Source organism: Anopheles stephensi, chromosome X (genome assembly GCF_013141755.1).
Source record: "Anopheles stephensi strain Indian chromosome X, UCI_ANSTEP_V1.0, whole genome shotgun sequence".
Lineage (NCBI taxonomy): Eukaryota > Metazoa > Arthropoda > Insecta > Diptera > Culicidae > Anopheles > Anopheles stephensi.
In genome coordinates, this window is record NC_050201.1 from 14,101,801 (window position 1) to 14,118,895 (window position 17,095).

Consider the following 17,095-nt stretch of genomic DNA (forward strand, 5'->3'; position numbering starts at 1 on the left):
GACTAACCTGAACTAATCTCGTTCTACCCTTCTTCTCCACTTGGCAGGTGTTGAAGGTAAACGGAATCTCTGTCGAGGATGCGGACCATTACGATGCGGTCGAGGTGTTGAAGGCATGCGGTTCGGTACTGGTACTGTTTATTTCCCGCGAGGTAACACGCCTGATCGGACATCCGGTGTTTGACGATACCGGTTCGGTCGCACAAATCAACGTGGTTGATCAGGACACGTTAAAGACCGGTAGTGGGGCACCGCCGCTGGTCGGTGCACCGCTCGGCGTCCCAACCATTGTCGGGGACGGTGTCGGTGTCCCGCCGTACATGGGTGCACTCTCCCCGAACACGGTTGGACTGCCAAACGGTAGTGGTGGTGTTGGTGTTGGTGGTGGCAGTATGGATATACCGAACGGGAACGAAATTACGCAGAAGATTATCCTGCACACGACGCTGATACGTGACCAGATCGGACAAGGGCTAGGTTTCAGTATTGCGGGCGGTAAGGGACATGCGCCGTTCAAGGACGGTTCCGAGGGTATCTACATTTCGCGCCTCACCGAGAACGGGGTGGCACACAAGGATGGCAAGATTATGGTGGGCGATCGGGTGCTAGCGGTAAGTGGTCTCGAGCTTGATGCTGGTTTGTGAAGGGGAAATGTCTCTAAATTTAATGTCTCCCTCTCCGTTGCAGATAAACGGTGTCGATATTACGAACGCTCATCACGATTATGCAGTGCAGCTGCTTACCGATCATCAGCGCTTTGTGCGTCTGGTAGTACAGCGTGAAGTTAAGGGACCGCTAGAACCATTGCACAGTCCCCGCAGCCCAGTAGTGGGTCCGAATCGCCCCGGAGCTTATATGCCCAATCGTCTTGGTATGATGACAAACGATCCGCTGATGCGAAAACAATTTCTTTCTAACAAAGGATTTTTTTTTTGGTCTCCTCCGCCACTGCAGCAACCACCTACACCAGCTATCAACGCACCGGCGATGACAGTCAGGAACAGCCAGCTGCTGCCCACCCACACCATCACCACCTTACCGAGTCGGTCAAACCGTCCGGCAGCGAACCGAAGGTGGTGGATGAACAGCACACGCAAAAGGTAACTGGCGGGGCTAATGCACTTTCACCTAGCGCCTCATTTGCACCGCACACGCCATCTGCCACACTGCTGCAGCAGCAGCAGCAGCAGCAGCATCAGCAAGGGTTGCCAATGCAGGTGGATGCTGCTAAGCAACAGCAGCCTCCCCTGCCCGCACCGCGTACAGTATTAATGCAAAACGTTAATAACAAACACAGCACCGCTAACAACAGTAGCGCTGACGGTGGCCCGAACAGTAACGGCGTGGCGATGTACAAGCAGCAGCCGGACCAGCCGATCGAATCGACGGCAAACACCAACAATGGTGTGGTGGCGCATCCCACGTCCACTAGTGACGATCCGCAGGTAAGTGTCCGGGGCCGATGATGACGCTGCCGATGGTGGTGCCGATCCAGTTTCCATGCCGGGCACGGAAACCAAGCAACCAACTTTCCCTCCTTCCGCCCCGCCCCACCCATTCTAACATTCTAACGCGAATGGAGGGTAACCCAGAAAAGAGGCTCTAGTGAATGCTGTCGTTCCGTCGTTCCCGGGTTGTGTTCTCCGGCACACCTTGTCCCCGTTCCCGTTTTCGTTTCTCTTTTCCTTCCACCCCGTAGAAAAAAAAGCACCCTATGTGTGTGTGTGTGTGTGTGTATGTGTGACTACTGCGCATAGTTGATTTACTGCCCTTATTTCGAAACACGCAAATGCACATCCACACACACACACGCACACTTACACACGTACACACACACAAACGCACTACACATTCGTAATGTAGCATAAATGATAATATAAACTCAGTGTGTGTTTAGGGTCGCGTTTGCCACGGTTTTACAGCGCCCTCCAGCACGGCTTGCCCGATTGCTTGATCCTTCTGCGCACGTGGCACACACACATTACAGCACGAGAAATTGCTTAACAACCTTGCTTTGTATGCGTATCGTTATCATCATCATCATCATCGTTTTACAAGAAGCACATGCGAGTCCTTTTTAAACCATTGGGGTCTATGAGAACTTCAGCCAGACAATATTGATGTGTGATACAGTTTTATGCAACGTTTTGGTGATATTTTTAGTAAACCGGAATCCTTAACTTATCTCCCCAAACCTGGAAGTAGTTAAGCCATTTTTCCCGAGCAGTTTTTCAAACCCTTATTTTGAGATTTCTTTCGTATAATCTAATGGGAAACGTTGAAACACATAAAACAAGAAAAGTTGGCTGAAATTATTATAGACTCCAAAAGCTGAGAAACATTCAAGAACTAGCCTCTAGTGACTCCACACACCAGTTACTAACATAAACTTCATCACCTGTTAGCCAATCACTTATCCGTTCCATCTATCACTCACAGTTATCCCCACTTCGTTCATCCCTTACCCTCCTGCCGCCTTCTCTAGACGGACAGCTCGGCAGAGCTCTTCCACGCACGCATTTATTCATCTTGCCCATCTAGCCCATTTACAAAAGAAACATCATAACATTAAACCACCACATTAAAAATACCCGCCACCGGGCACCGGTAACAGCCGTAACGCATGGTCCTAATCCAAGGTTTTCCCCTTTTTTTTTCTTTTCGTTTCTCTTTCTTCCATATATTGCCTCCTTCTCGTTGTTGCTGTATGTGCCTGCCTTCCCCAAAATACGCGCCGGTTCCCTATGTGTGTGTGTGTGTGCGCGCGGGTTGTATAAATGATCCTTCCGATCACATTAAAATCAAACTGCTCGAAATAATATTGTTGTGTACATCAACTGCGCAATCATCCACCGTGGCCCCATATAATATTATCCTTGTGCGCTTGATCTCCGACGCTTTCCTTTCCCCCGGTTATCCCATATGCGTACGTGTGTGTGTGTGCGCGCGTGTGCATGCGTTATGGGTTTCTTATGTCATTGTGTATATATATATTTTCGATCGATCAATTTCTTTACCGGCGTGTATGTGTGTGTGTGTGTCTTTGGATAAATCTCTTCTCGTCGTCCTGCCACTCTCGAATCTCAATCTCAACGTATAAACACACACATGCACACTCTCAACATCCCATATCCTCATCAATCCATCTCGTTTTCCCCATTTCCAACTGCAACACAATGCCGCCGAAAACAAAACATCATTAAAAAAACATATACACACACACACGCACACATCCCCCCCGCCCCATATCGCAGGTTGCAGCGAGGCCCATGACCAGCGCAGATTTTCAGGCCATGATACCGTCACACTTTATCAGCGGCGGCCGGCAGGTAACCGTGGACAAGTCCGACCACGGTCCCTCGGTGACGGTGACGGTGCAGAAGGCCGTGCCGGACATGCCGATGTTGCCACCGGCACCGACCGAGCTCGGCACCGTCACGGAAACGATTACCAAGTCAACGTTCACTGAGACGGTAATGACCAGGGTCACTGACAATCGCTTATTGGAACCACTAATCAGCGAGGTAAAATACATGATTCTCCCAAACCAGCAAAAACAAAGCAACAAACAAACAAAACAACAACAACAAAAAAGCTGTACGACATAAAATCGCACACCAAACGAAAACTTTATTGGTTCTATGAGATCTAGTCAAACAAACTACTATCACTACTATTGCTACTACTACCACTACAAACTCAACCGTGTCACTACTCCTACATCCTTTTATCGGAGCTCGGATCGACAAATCATCCATTTATTCTTTACTACACTCATTTTCTCCTGCGTGCCAAGGGTAGACAGACAGGCGTTTAGTAAAGCGCGTCGTGCGTAACCTCAGTGAACATAATTCACCATATATATATTCACCAGAGATCACAAAGCAAAACAGTACGGTAAATTGGATTAAACATGATGCACCAGGAAAGGGAAGCTGAGTTACATTAACTCTTTTCGGTTGGACTGTTTCGGGGGACTTTGGCATATAAGCTTTACAAGCTTCTAAACATGCTTTTCGTTTCAGGATAAATGTCGTAATTGGCTTTAATTTTTAATCTATATCATTAGATGTATTTGTGCGTTGTACGTAATATCTTACTGACAACACGCATTTGACTTGGCTAAGCTTGTGTGCCGTTGAAAAAAAAATAGCCGAACCGGGCATATTGTTTCTATTTGGGTCGTTTGATTTTGTTTTTCTCCATCAATTCTGTGGCTTCTGGAAGCCAACGAACATATGCTTTCTATTAACCGTAATAAACCTGATAATATTTCCATCACCTACACCCTCCTTCACTCGCCGATTGCTTGTGTGGATAACCACTGACCGTGTTCAAATCTGCGCTTAAGCATATTGACGAATTCCGACATACAGCAACCAATTGCTCCATTTTCCATTCATTAATATGCAGTGCTGGCCCATATTAACAACGCAACTACATACTTACCAGGCTCATCGGGCTACTGTTACAAATTGGGTTTGAAATTATTTACCGCCCCCGCTCACATCCAGAAAAGGGACAATTGTTACAACAAAAAAGCAAATAACGTCCGCTTTTTTAATTTTTTTCCTTCTCGACTCACTGAACCATTTTTGAGCGTGTTTGCAAATAATGATTCGGAAAACGTTACTAAATGCGGCTCTACCCGCATTTCGTTCTTTTCTTTCCTTTTTTTAAATTTCAATTGCACATCGCACACACACACAAACTCCGGTGCACGTGTATCAAAATGGCGCGCGGTTCGGACCAACAGGAGGTTGTCCTGCCGAAAGATCAAGGATCGCTTGGCTTCAGTATTATCGGTGGCACTGATCATTCCTGCACCCCGTTCGGGGCGCACGAGCCGGGAATATTTATATCGCACGTAAGTAATTCGCCCCTCTAACTCGTGCACTGGCTGCAACGTTCCCTTCTGCCGAGAAGCACTTCCAGCTAGCTCATTTCTTTGCTGCTTGCTTTTGTGTGTTTTAGATCGTAGCCGGTGGTATTGCTGCCCTGTCCGGTAAGCTGCGCATGGGCGATCGCATCCTGAAGGTGAACGGTACCGATGTAACGCAGGCAACGCACCAGGAAGCGGTAATGGAGCTGCTCCGACCGTGCGACGACATCAAGCTAACCGTACAGCACGATCCACTTCCGGCGGGTTTTCAGGTGTGTGTGTGTTTAGGTTTGGCGCGATATGCAAGCACTTGGGGTTTGTTGGGAAACGTGTTGACGGTATGCGGAAACCGACAGTTTCAAACTGCCGAGATTTAGTCAAGTCAAGTTTTAACAAGATGCCACCCCTTGTACATGCTTCGTAAAACCGTCATTGTTAGAACACCTGGCTGCGCTTTTTCTCAAATTTTCTCTATTTCTCTTTGTCCATTCATTTTTCTTTCGCGTGCTCTCTCTCTCTCTCTGCTGTGGTGTCGTTTTGAAAAAACAACATCTTAATACAAAATGTCACAATTTGCTCCTTCTTTACTTACTATTTACTACACAAACCACGCGCTCTATGCCATTCCACCAATCTCAGCATTTTGAAATAGTTGCATTGAACACTGAGGTACGTAAACTGGATCCACCTATCGCGTTCAGTGTTTTAAATGTTCCCGCTTTCGTTCTTTTCGTGCTCTAGAAACGAGCTTCCGTTTTTGTTTCTCCTGTATCGTATCGCGCCGCATCAATTTTGCAATGGGCGCATTTGAGTCCTTTGTTTACCATTTTTTTAATTCTTTCTTTTCAATGAGAAATCCATCTCAGTTTGTTCTTCGATGTGTAAATTTGATATTTTAGCGGTATCAAACTAATGCAAAAGAAACTAATAGCCTTACAATAGCCGACCGTGTAGTGCATGTCTATTGTGTATTGGTAGTAGTAAGAATGCTGTCTGTGTATTATGATTTTCGAAAGGACTATTTCGTCCCTGTGAAGCCCAAACTCTATCCTTTTGCTATCGACTGAGAGCTCGCCTACTAACGCACCATTGTTTTTGTTTTGCATCGCTCTACAGGAAGTACATATTGTCAAGCAAGATGGCGAACGGCTCGGTATGCATATCAAGGGCGGCCTAAATGGTCAGCGCGGTAACCCGCTGGATAACGCCGACGAGGGTGTATTCATTTCCAAAATCAACGCGAACGGTGCGGCCAAGCGCGACGGGCGGCTGCGCGTTGGTATGCGCATCCTGGAGGTGAACGGTCTGTCGCTGCTCGGTGCGACGCACCAGGAGGCGGTCGATGCGTTACGTGCATCCGGCAACAAGCTCCATTTGGTCGTGTGCAAGGGTTACGAAAAGTCGGATCTGCTCCATCTGGCCGGTAGTGCCGGCGGTATGAGCACCGGACTTAGCAACAATGGTGACAATTCGAGGATTGGTAGGTTCCATGGACGAAGCGGTTTGTGTTCGTCGAAATTTTCTAATATTTTTGTTGTTGTCTCTATTCCCACCCACCCCCGATACGATGCAGGGTCGCGTGCGTCGGAAACGGGTTCGGAGCTTAGCCAGAGTGTGTCCAGCCTCGACCGGGACGATTCGGTGATAATGGCCGAAACGCACCGGAAGCTAAGCGTGGACAAGATCGACGAGGAAACGTTACCCCCGACGAAACCCACTGCCACCGAATCGATCGAGCAGCCTGAACCTACCTCCCAGGCTCTTATCAGCGTCAATCCACACGATCAACAGGTGGCGATCGGTTCGAAGGAAAAAAGTACCCCAGAGAAGGTAGCTAGCCAAAAAAAAAACAGTCAGCGGACCGTTCGATCTCGAAAATATTATAATCGGTTTCCTCTTCTGCTCCGTAGGTACTGGATATCGTACGTGCAGCCGAATCGTTAGCGCTCGGAGGTCAGCTAGTCGAAAATGGACCCCCGAAATCACCGACCGAGGTGACGTCCGAACCGCTGCAGAAAACGACCACAATTGTGATGTCCAAGCACACCCTCGATACCCAGACACCTCAGGTATGTAGTCGACCCATGTAAGCTAACCCACCATCAAACCAACCCTGCCCCACTATCTACTTTAAACGTGTTATTGTTTTGTCCAAACAAACCCGAACACGTGTTATTGTTCGTGCTTTCCCACTCATTTTTGCTTTCTCCGGGGCCTATGTGTATGTGTCGGTAATTGACGAAAAAAAAAAGCAGCAACAAAATTCCCCCGTGTGTACTAAGAGCCTTAATATCCGGCAGCGGCAGTCTGCTCGGTTGTGCTAATCGATCACTATTAATCGGCTACGTTAGGCACATACACATACACCACATACCATTTGTCCGTTCACAACACCAACACAACCTTCCTTTTGTTGTGAAAGACAAAGGAACACACCACACACAACACACACAGTCACTCAACCAAGTGTCACACACACACACATACCTTTTCCTTCATTCACACACGTACACGTACGCATCGAAAAAGAGTCCTCACCATTCTTGTGCATTACTACACCACCATTTTGTATGTTTTAATTGTTATTTCCAGTTTGTTTCGTATTTATATGCTTATTGTTTTTAGGTATATATTTTCATTGTTGTCGATATATTTGATTTCCTCTTTATTTGATTCTGTCTTGAGAAGGTCTGATGAGCGTTTTAAAGCTTTAAAGGCAAGACGATCAATTACTAGGGTAAATTATATGAACAGATATGGTTCGTCTACTTGCGTGGTTGACTCACTATTACCTGGTACGAGCGAGAGTCAATCTGGCCGACACTTCCATTTTGCGTGTCCAATGGCATAGTGTTATGGCCTGCAACCAAGCTCATCCTGTACCTTCCCTTCTGTCTGCAAGACTGACAGGCCACAAAAAAAAATCAGAAATGTGGCAAGTAGGCAATGGATCGTTTTAGCGCCAAAGTAAAAAGAGAAGCGTGTTTACGTTTTTTTTACGTTTTTAAGGCTTGCTCTACTAAGTATAGTAGTATAAGTGCATCAAGTCTGTCATCTTTTGATTGATTTTGTACGTTGATTTTGTGCCGTATATTTTGTTGGGTTTTGTTTTTTGAATCTCCATCAACCACAACCGTACCTGGCCATCTTCCTGTTTTCTCCGCCCTACTCATATGTACACACATACACAATCACACTTTTAGACGAAATAATGAATTGCTCATCCTTACTTTTCTACTGCAAGCGCAAGAATGACATGAGCACAAAATATTACCACGCGTAGGTAATGGAACGATCTAAATGATTTTTCTCTCTTTCTCTCTCTCTCTCTTTCTCTTTTCTATTTTTCCTCTTTTGCTCCCCCGATTTGGTTGTTTTTATGTGGGGATCGTTTCCGATTTTGTTGGGGGGTTTTCGGTGCGTGTTTTCCCGTATGTGGTTTTTGTTTTTCTTTTTTTCCCCCTACTTTCCAAACCCAAACAGTTACGTACATCGACAAAAAATCTTCCATAATATTAGTTTTTTATACAACTAACGAAGACTGAGATATTATAATTTAGCGAACAAAAAAAAAACAAAGCAAACAAATAATATCCAATTGAGATAGGCGAATTTTGGGTGATCGGCGAATCCGACCCGCAATGTGTTAGTGTGTGTGTGTGCGCACGCGATCGTGCGGCCAAATTGTTTTTTTTTTCCACCTGGGGGTTGTACGATTTCTGTTAGATTGTTCGACATCCTCTTCCCCACCTCAACTTAAAAAAATACACACACACACGCGCACCTCCGCTCCGCGATCCGAGCGAAACTCAAAAGCCAAACTAGAATTAGTGTGTACCGCGTGTACCGCAGGAGGAGGCACCTTACTAAATGTCTGTATGTGTATGTGTGTGCAGTCGTTATTGTGCTCCCGAAGGAAATGCAGCAGTTGCCACTTTTCTACTATGCAACCCAACCATACGATACCCACGAATACCATCAAAATGGGGGCCATCAAATTTGGGATACATATATATATATACATATATATGTGTGTGTGTATGTGCAGAAGGCACCGATCGACGGTGTGTTTTGGCTAGCGCACGTTAGGATGATACATGTTTTTTGAAGGTGTCATTAACAAATTGTAACTGTCTCAAGAATACTGACTATTGTAACACACTCTCACAGAAACTCACTATTACATATATAAATGTATAAAACCTGCCATCTGCGCGTATCTCCCAGGCACAAAGCGTATATAAGCAGCAAGCAAACACAAATGTGGGGAGGCAGAGAACGCGTTTGTATTTATACCTTTTGATGTTTCCATATATTAATTGTACGAAGAAAGATTATAGACGAAGGAGAAAGCCAAGTGAGAGAGAGAGAGCAAGAGAAAGCAGTTGGGAGAAGAGCAAACAAAATGGAAGCTGGGTGAGCACAAAATGGTGGTGAAACAAAGAACAAAGAAAATTAGCTAGTCTTTTTGTACCGTTTTTTGTGAAACAGAAACAGAACCAAATGTTTTGCTGGCTATTAGGAATATAAGAAAAGCAAAACTCATACTACACTAAAACTAAACACAAAATGTTAATGTAACGTACAAAACTGAGCAGACAAATCACCTGAAAATCAGCCCCGCGTCGTGCGCCCGCATGCATATTGATTGTGTACTACTGAATCGGTCTGTTTAGACATCCAAAGATATATATACATTACGAGATTGTGATCGGGTTTATTTGTGCATAATGAATGAGTAGCCACCGCACAGCTCAACCCCGGAAAGCCCGGGCTCACACACTTCGTCACCTGTTTCTGTTTTGTTTTCAAACTTTTGAACGAAGTCATCCGATATAGGACGCACGTGCATGGCACATGTCGTCCTTGTTCTAACAAAAAAAAAAACGAACAAACAAACAAACAAAACACTCTTGTTGCTGTTACGTTTTGTTTGCTCTTGTTCTGTTTCGGCATGCAAAAGTGTTCCCAGGATATGCGCATATATATATATAGATAATGGAGCGCAGTAAAAATCGACCACACATAAACTGAACTGTGTTATTAGTGAAAGCTTCAGAATTGTTCGGTTTTTTTTAAGGATAAATAGTGCCGACAGCAGGTTCAATTTAATAGAGCATTTACAAATGCCATACCCGTTTGCGCTCGAAATGGGGAGATTTGTGTGTAGGTGGGTGTGTGCAGGAGCAGCAGCATTCGGTGGGCTGCAGCAGCCTAGCGTCTCGTGTGGTCTGTCCAGTATCTTTCTGGAATAGGTTTTTTGGCCCGTATAAACTCATGTTAGGTTGCTCGTGAAGATGACCACACCGTAGGTGTGAAGCTATTCATATACACCAGAAACACTCAGACCGGATTTCGGATTTAAAACCGTAGCTAAAATCGATTCTAGCAAGATACAAACAAATCCCCCCTCCCGATAGGTATAAACAACCTTCCGAGGGTAGTATATAGTCTTAACAGCTCTTCATTCCTTCATTCCTGGTGGAGAGTGCCAGGAGGAGAACAATTGTTACCGGCATTCTCTTTGCCATTTTGCGTTACCGATGCATTTCCGGTTTGCCCGGGCACCTTTACATCCCTCTCGAAGTAACAACTCCCCACCATCACCACCAACACCACCACCACTACCACATGCTGCCACCTCTCTCAAGATTTAGACCGACAAATATCAATACGTGTATGTGTGTGTGTGCGTGTGTATGTGTGAGTGTGGGCGCGCGTAGGTGTGTAAGCATTACTAAGTAAAGCAAGATGTTTCCTACCAGTGTAGATCGTTAGTCTGTACTAAAGGGTGTGACGTAACCGGAATTGTTCCACGTGAGGGCAGATAGGGCAGAGCCGGGCAAGAGTATGTTTGTGCCAGGTCGCGAAATGGCAATGGGTTTCATGCGTATTTAAATGTTGCTGGAGTGTGGCAGTGTTGCCAGCTCTGATTAGCTTTTAAGGCGTTTAAGTGTGTGCGTGATCGAGTTTGAGATTGTTCCTGGTGGGTTTTTGGCGCGAGAGGGCGCTGGCATTGCTGAAGAGCGAGAGAGAGAGAGAGAGAGAGAGAGAGAGAGAGCACTAGATCGTAGTAGTAGCGCAGTGGCGGGCGTATGTCACTTTGGCCGTAATCATTTGTTTGCAGTTCTTGTAGAACTTGATCAATGATTAATCTTCTAGGGCCAAACCGGAAGGCACACCCCAAACTCTTCTACACACCGACAGAGCAAAAAGTCTATGCGCGAGACCACCAAAATCTACCATGCATCCTCAAACAAGCGATTGAAACGCACACCGACATTGAGTCTCGTACCGTACGGCAATGTTAGAAAGGAGCATACATGCTTGCTTGCTTGCTTGCTATACCTTTCAGTGTTTCAAACTGTGTTCGTCGTACTGTGTATATGTATTTATGTCCTCGCTCTACTTAAAGTTACTAACACAAAACGTAGCCGCGTTTGCAGTCGGCTGAAGAGTGTGTTTCCCCGGACTGTTCGAAGCAGCCTTTTTCTGCCAGTAAGCGCCGCTTCTTCACAATCTTAACCTCGCAATAAGTGTATCCTGTGTACCGAGATTAGACTTCTTCTCCCCGTGCTTGGGTTAAGCGCGTACACGCGTCACGCCGTGGACCAAGTAATGACTTACCCATGCACTGGTGTTTGTTTTAAGCACTTTCCTTCTAGCACTATCTCCTATCAATCTTACCGTTAAACAACCGACTCTACTGGAATTGTGCCCGTTAGACGATGGGGTGTTGTTGAACTGATCCTGAATATTACCCTTTAGTGGGGTAATTACTCTTTACTTTCGGATTTATTTTCGAATGTGTTTTTTAAGCGTTTAAAGGATATGCTGCGCCTGAAGGTATGCAATGTATGCTTTGTGTCATCATCCTTTGATAACAGTCACCTTGACAATCACGGGAGGATGATAAAAATAATGATTGCATACTTTCAGGCTGTGGCTGTATCGGAGCCTTCACTATCGACCTGATGCTCATTAAGCTGTCCAATACACGCATGATCGCATTTGCGTAAGGAATTTTCTGTTAATGACTATGCAATGAGCTGTTTCCAATCTCTTTGTTACTGTATGTAATTATATCTTGATTTTGCACCACTTCATGCGTCTAACAGACGTCCGGACAAGATATAAAACCTTACAACTTGTTCGGTCCTTCCAACCAACCTATTTTTTTTCTCGGACGCACCAGCAAGAGATTATTGATGCTTACCGTTTAAACTGTCAACTCAATAGCAATGTTTCCCGCGTGGATAATGTCCCATACCTGTCCCATACGATCAGGCACCAGTTGTAGTGTTTATTGAATCGACAGCACACATCGCAACAGTGAGAACTGGAGAAGAGTTAACCGTGTTAGATAATCTTTTTGCCTTTCACTTTATTGTTGAACACTTGTAAATGGCATTGGTGGAAAATATATAGATATATACATACTATACACATACGTCTGAAGGCTCGGCAGTTGTGTGATGAACCGTGCTCGGCCGGTTGGGCAACAGTTGGGAATTGGGTTTTCTCCCAACTTGCGTTCCGAACAAATGTCCCGAAGTTGCTGCTTAACAGAGACGTGCAGCGTAGCTAGAGTAACGAGAGATCCATTGTGTGAGCATACGCGCGCACAATGTTTAAAATCAAATATGCCAAAAGAAAACTAACGAAAAAGATCCATCAACACACACCTAAATATATATATATATATATAAAGAAACTGTCCTGCGATATATAGCACACGAGTTAAAATGTGTCATAAGGAGAAGGACATAATCCGTGTTTAAGAGCAAAACGGACAAACCGAACCGGGGGGGACAGCAAGAGAGAGAGAGAGAAAGAGGAGGAAAAGATCTTTACAATAACTGTTGAATTAAAAATGATAAAGAAAAAACAAACAAACCTTGTGTAGCCCAGCATCAGCGAAAACAAAAATGGAAAGCAAATACATATTTGATGAACCAGTTGCTGTATAAATGCTGTGTGTCTGGTATGAGATGTGTTTATAAGAGAAATTAAACAATTTATAACTTTGTTTGTGTATTTTGGCCCTTACCACCTTTAAACTCTTCTTTTTATCCCATTATGTGGAGAGGTTAAGTTATCCTTCCCAAGAGCAGATGTTCCTCAAACATTTGCACCTCCCTTATCAAGCCACTGTTAAGGGATGTCAATTTAAACGCAGTGAAAAAGGGTTTGAATTTTGTTTTTCCGTTTTTTGTTTCTGGCCTTCAGTTTGTCTCCCCAAATATTCTCCTTTTTTTTTTTTGAATGAGCCGTATTTTTATAGCGCACATGACACAAGACTGTCATTCGTAAGGAAAGTAACGCAAAACCTGTGTGAAAATGAGAGAGAGAGACAGAAATAGAAAAGGAAGAGAAACTTTATATGGGAGATAGTGATGCTTTCACGCGAGAAAAAAGCACCGATTGGTAATTATATACCCGTTTCATACATTCTCTTACTCGTTCTAACTTTAGAAATGCATTTCGTCTTTTCTTTCTTTTCTTCAAATTGTTATCAAATTCCACTGTACCGTAGAACAAATTACAACGGTCCTTTTTCCAAACCTGTCGCCGTTCGCCTGTAATTTGGAATGTCGATTTCGTAATACATTTTACGGGTCTTACGTTTATTCTCTTGTTTTATTTTTCTCCAAATTTTTTGCCAATTATACGTGTGTAAATTAATCCGTAATCTGCTGTTTGTATGTATGTTACCTTCCTTGCAACTGAATCCCATCGCGCGCGCCGCCCCCACTCGACGTGTAACAAGTTTGTGGCTTGGGTAGTTTTGGTATTACTTTTTACTGGTGTGTATGGGTTCTTCTCTCTGTGTGTATGTGTGTTTTGTATGGTGAAGTATTTAGTGAGGCTTTCGCTAATCCTGAATGTGTTTCTGTTTATCCTTAGCAAAAAATTAAAAAGTAAAATTGTTTGTTATGCCGAAAGCAATACCCGTACAATCCGTGTAAATAATATACGTTCCTAAACGCCGGTTTATATAAAGCTCACCCATTTAGAGATAAGGCACGATTAGACACATCATATTTTGTGTTTTTTTTTACTCAAATTGTAACAGCTCTAACATCAAAACAGGCTCGATGCCAACAATAACTTTAGATTGTATGAAGAATTGGCTTTTAAATAGTAAGTTTGAGTTGTTTGGCGAGCAAAATCGCTTGAGCTAGTGATTAAAACATTTTTTATTCGAACGAACAATTCTTCATACAATTTAAATAGATCATAACGCGCAAAATCCGCTCCTTCTACCGTTCCTCTTCCCCCACATACCTTCACATCCCTCTATTGTTCATGTTTTACCGATCATCCTTGGCGATCCTTTATATTTGTGCTTTTCTCCACAAAACACTCACACTCGCTTCCGGGATTCCGGTAATATTATCCTTCATTGTTGTTCCTGCCTTACTCCTGGTGCTTCCCGCCACGTCCCCATGTTCCCCCATTCCTTTACATCCTGTTCTCATATTCTCTCTCTTTCTCTTTGCATATGCGCTCGCTCCGTCTCGATCCATCTCGTTTAAAAACAACCCAAAAAACCAAAATAAACCAAAACTCCCGCGCTATATGTAAAACACACCAACCTCTGTAGATCGAACGCCGCTATGGAAGCGTCCGGTTGTTGTCGCATGCGAACGAACCTCCCATCTCCTCAATTAACTCCTCCACCACTGTAGCGAACCACCCCGCTGTCGATACTAACTACTGCCATCCGAAGGGCTTACCGAAGCCGGTACGACCACACCGACCACCACCTCCACCACCACCATCAACCGCTGCTACTGCAGGCTCCACCACAATTACCAACACCGAGCACAAGCTAATCGTCAGCGGGGATCAACCACCGATGAGCAAAGCACCTTCACCGCCGGCAAATGACAAAACCACCCAACCGAAGGAACCCGTCGCGGTAACGCACCGTAAATCGGTTAGCTTTGATCTGCACGAAGATACGCACGGGTTCGATACGGCGCTGCATCATGCTCGGGCCGCATTTGCCGGTCCATCGCCGACACCCGATCTGAAGGGTATATTGCGTGCGAGCAGTCCGTCGTCTTCCTCGACGAACCGTAGCAACAGCTCGACACCGGAGGTTGTCCAGCTGCAGCAGCGAGTGACCGAAGCACCGAAGGTGGCCAACCTTGACTCCGATCCGGACACCGACTCCGACACCGATTCCGATACCGACTCCGACACAGACGCATCCGACGATGGACGTTCGCTCGAGCTGGGCGAGTCGAAGGTAATCGATCGTGCACCGAGTACGCCTGGCCCAGCCGTTGCTGCTGCTGCTGCTGCTGGAGGTAATCCGATACGTAGGGCCGAAGTCGTGCGTAATCAGGCAGCCCGTAAACTACGCGAAGAGTTCGGCCAGGGTGATCTGGTGGAGTACGAGCACGATTCGACGACGAACACGATCCGGGAGGTGGTGGTGAGTGGTGTGACGGGTCAATTACGACATACCGAACGGGTGGAAGTACTTCCGGCCAAGTACGAAACGTTACCGACCAAGCGGACGGCACAGTTCGTGCACGAGAACACGCCAAACAATCTGCTCGTACCGGACGAGGTTCATCGACAGGTGCTGTTGGAAGAGAACGAGGTACGCAACAAGCTGCTGGCACAATACGCACACGAACAGCAGCACCAACAACACCAACAGCACCACCATCACCATCAGCAGGTTTACACCGTACACCATCATCATCCGGGTGAGCTAATTGGGCGTGTGCCGTCGCCGTATATGTACGATACCGGGTCCGCGTCCGTATCACCATTACCGGCTGCGTCACAGTATATCCCGGGCCATACTAGCCCGTACGAACATCACCACCATCTTACCAGGCTCGGCAGTGTAACGTCACCACCACCGCCTCCACCCGACGTCGGGTATCATCTGCCGCAGATCTACCCACCGGTGCAGATTCTTCCGGTCCACTACACCAAACTACCCACACCGCAGCACACCATCTATACGTACGCGTCCGGCACGGTACCGGTCAGCCATGCGCCGATCGTATCGCCGGCAGCGGGCAGCCAACTATCCTACACTACCACACCCCACCACCTACCGTACAGTGGCATCCGGATGGGGGGAACCACCACCGCAACGTACGTGTCTTCCGCACATCAACCGTCCCCCGCCCACGTACTGATGCCGGTGAGTGATCATCCGATACGGCTTCTAAGTGCACCGCCACGATCGGCAGCTCCGGTAGAACACACTGCGCACCACACCGTGCTCACTACGGCCGGCACCGCATCCGCATACGCTTCACACCCGGTGTGAGCACGCGGATGGACGCAAACCAAAAGACATGGTATACACACACGCGTGTACCTGTGTGCGTGCACAAACACACCTAGAAACACATTGCAAGGCGTGTGCCAACACTGAAATAAGAAAATACGTGCGATTCTTGTCACGAATTCACGGGCACGATAATGCAGGGGGAAGCAAAAACGAAAAAAGGAAACTAATTCATTCCATCATCACATACAAACACACACCCACACATGTGCAATCTAGCCCGTAAGCCACAACAATCATGCATTCTCATCGGTACGATACGATATACATATAAACAAACCATATATCACCGGGATTTGCGGCGTACACGTGCGTGCGTTGCGTATTGCCTAACTTGCAGGCGTACCCGGGATAAGAAGCAGCTCGGTTCATTATCGTCTGGTTTTGTTTTCTACTAATCTTATTCCTACTACTCCTGTATGTTTCAATTGTAGCTAATGAGCGTGACGGGTGGTTTAGTAGTAGTACCAGTAGTAGTACCCGTAGAGAAAGAGAGAGCGAGAGAGAGAAAGTAAAAACACAAAACTAATACTAAATGGGTTGTAAGAAAACATAAACAAAGCACACAGTTACCCCACCAAAGTGTACTTATACTAAAGTAATATTACTTAAATTTGCATGAATATAGTTCCCGTATCCCAGTAATTCGAAATACGCCAAACAGTAGTGTAGCAATAGTAACGATAGAAGTTTTTTTTAGTAATTGTGTAACATTTCCTTCCTTCATTTAATCCTAACTAATTTTATTAACTACAATGGCAAATGTCCTTTCTTTCTCCTATTCGAATAAATGTCGGTCGTAAAATGGATGCAGTTTAGTAGATTTGGTTTTTCTTGCATTTTTTTCACCAGTTTTACTTCTATGAATATATTACAACCAATTTTTG

The 17,095-nt window shown here is 45.5% G+C and overlaps 1 protein-coding gene across 18 annotated transcripts in view; it reads left to right on the top strand.

Moving 5' to 3' along the window:
- LOC118509380 (protein lap4-like) overlaps positions 1 to 17,095 on the top strand; it is a 52,435-nt gene that overhangs the window by 26,654 nt on the left and 8,686 nt on the right. For 12 of the 18 annotated variants that reach the window (XM_036049949.1, XM_036049924.1, XM_036050026.1 and 9 more), the window contains 11 exons: positions 48 to 611; positions 688 to 871; positions 955 to 1,445; positions 3,255 to 3,524; positions 4,757 to 4,867; positions 4,975 to 5,154; positions 5,522 to 5,551; positions 5,999 to 6,362; positions 6,456 to 6,712; positions 6,793 to 6,951; positions 14,490 to 16,058. In XM_036049949.1, coding sequence (XP_035905842.1) covers positions 48 to 611; positions 688 to 871; positions 955 to 1,445; positions 3,255 to 3,524; positions 4,757 to 4,867; positions 4,975 to 5,154; positions 5,522 to 5,551; positions 5,999 to 6,362; positions 6,456 to 6,712; positions 6,793 to 6,951; positions 14,490 to 16,058 — 4,179 coding nt within the window. The remainder of the gene's footprint in view (positions 1 to 47; positions 612 to 687; positions 872 to 954; positions 1,446 to 3,254; positions 3,525 to 4,756; positions 4,868 to 4,974; positions 5,155 to 5,521; positions 5,552 to 5,998; positions 6,363 to 6,455; positions 6,713 to 6,792; positions 6,952 to 14,489; positions 16,059 to 17,095) is intronic. The other 6 variants (XM_036050018.1, XM_036050048.1, XM_036050063.1 and 3 more) reach the window with 6 other exon arrangements.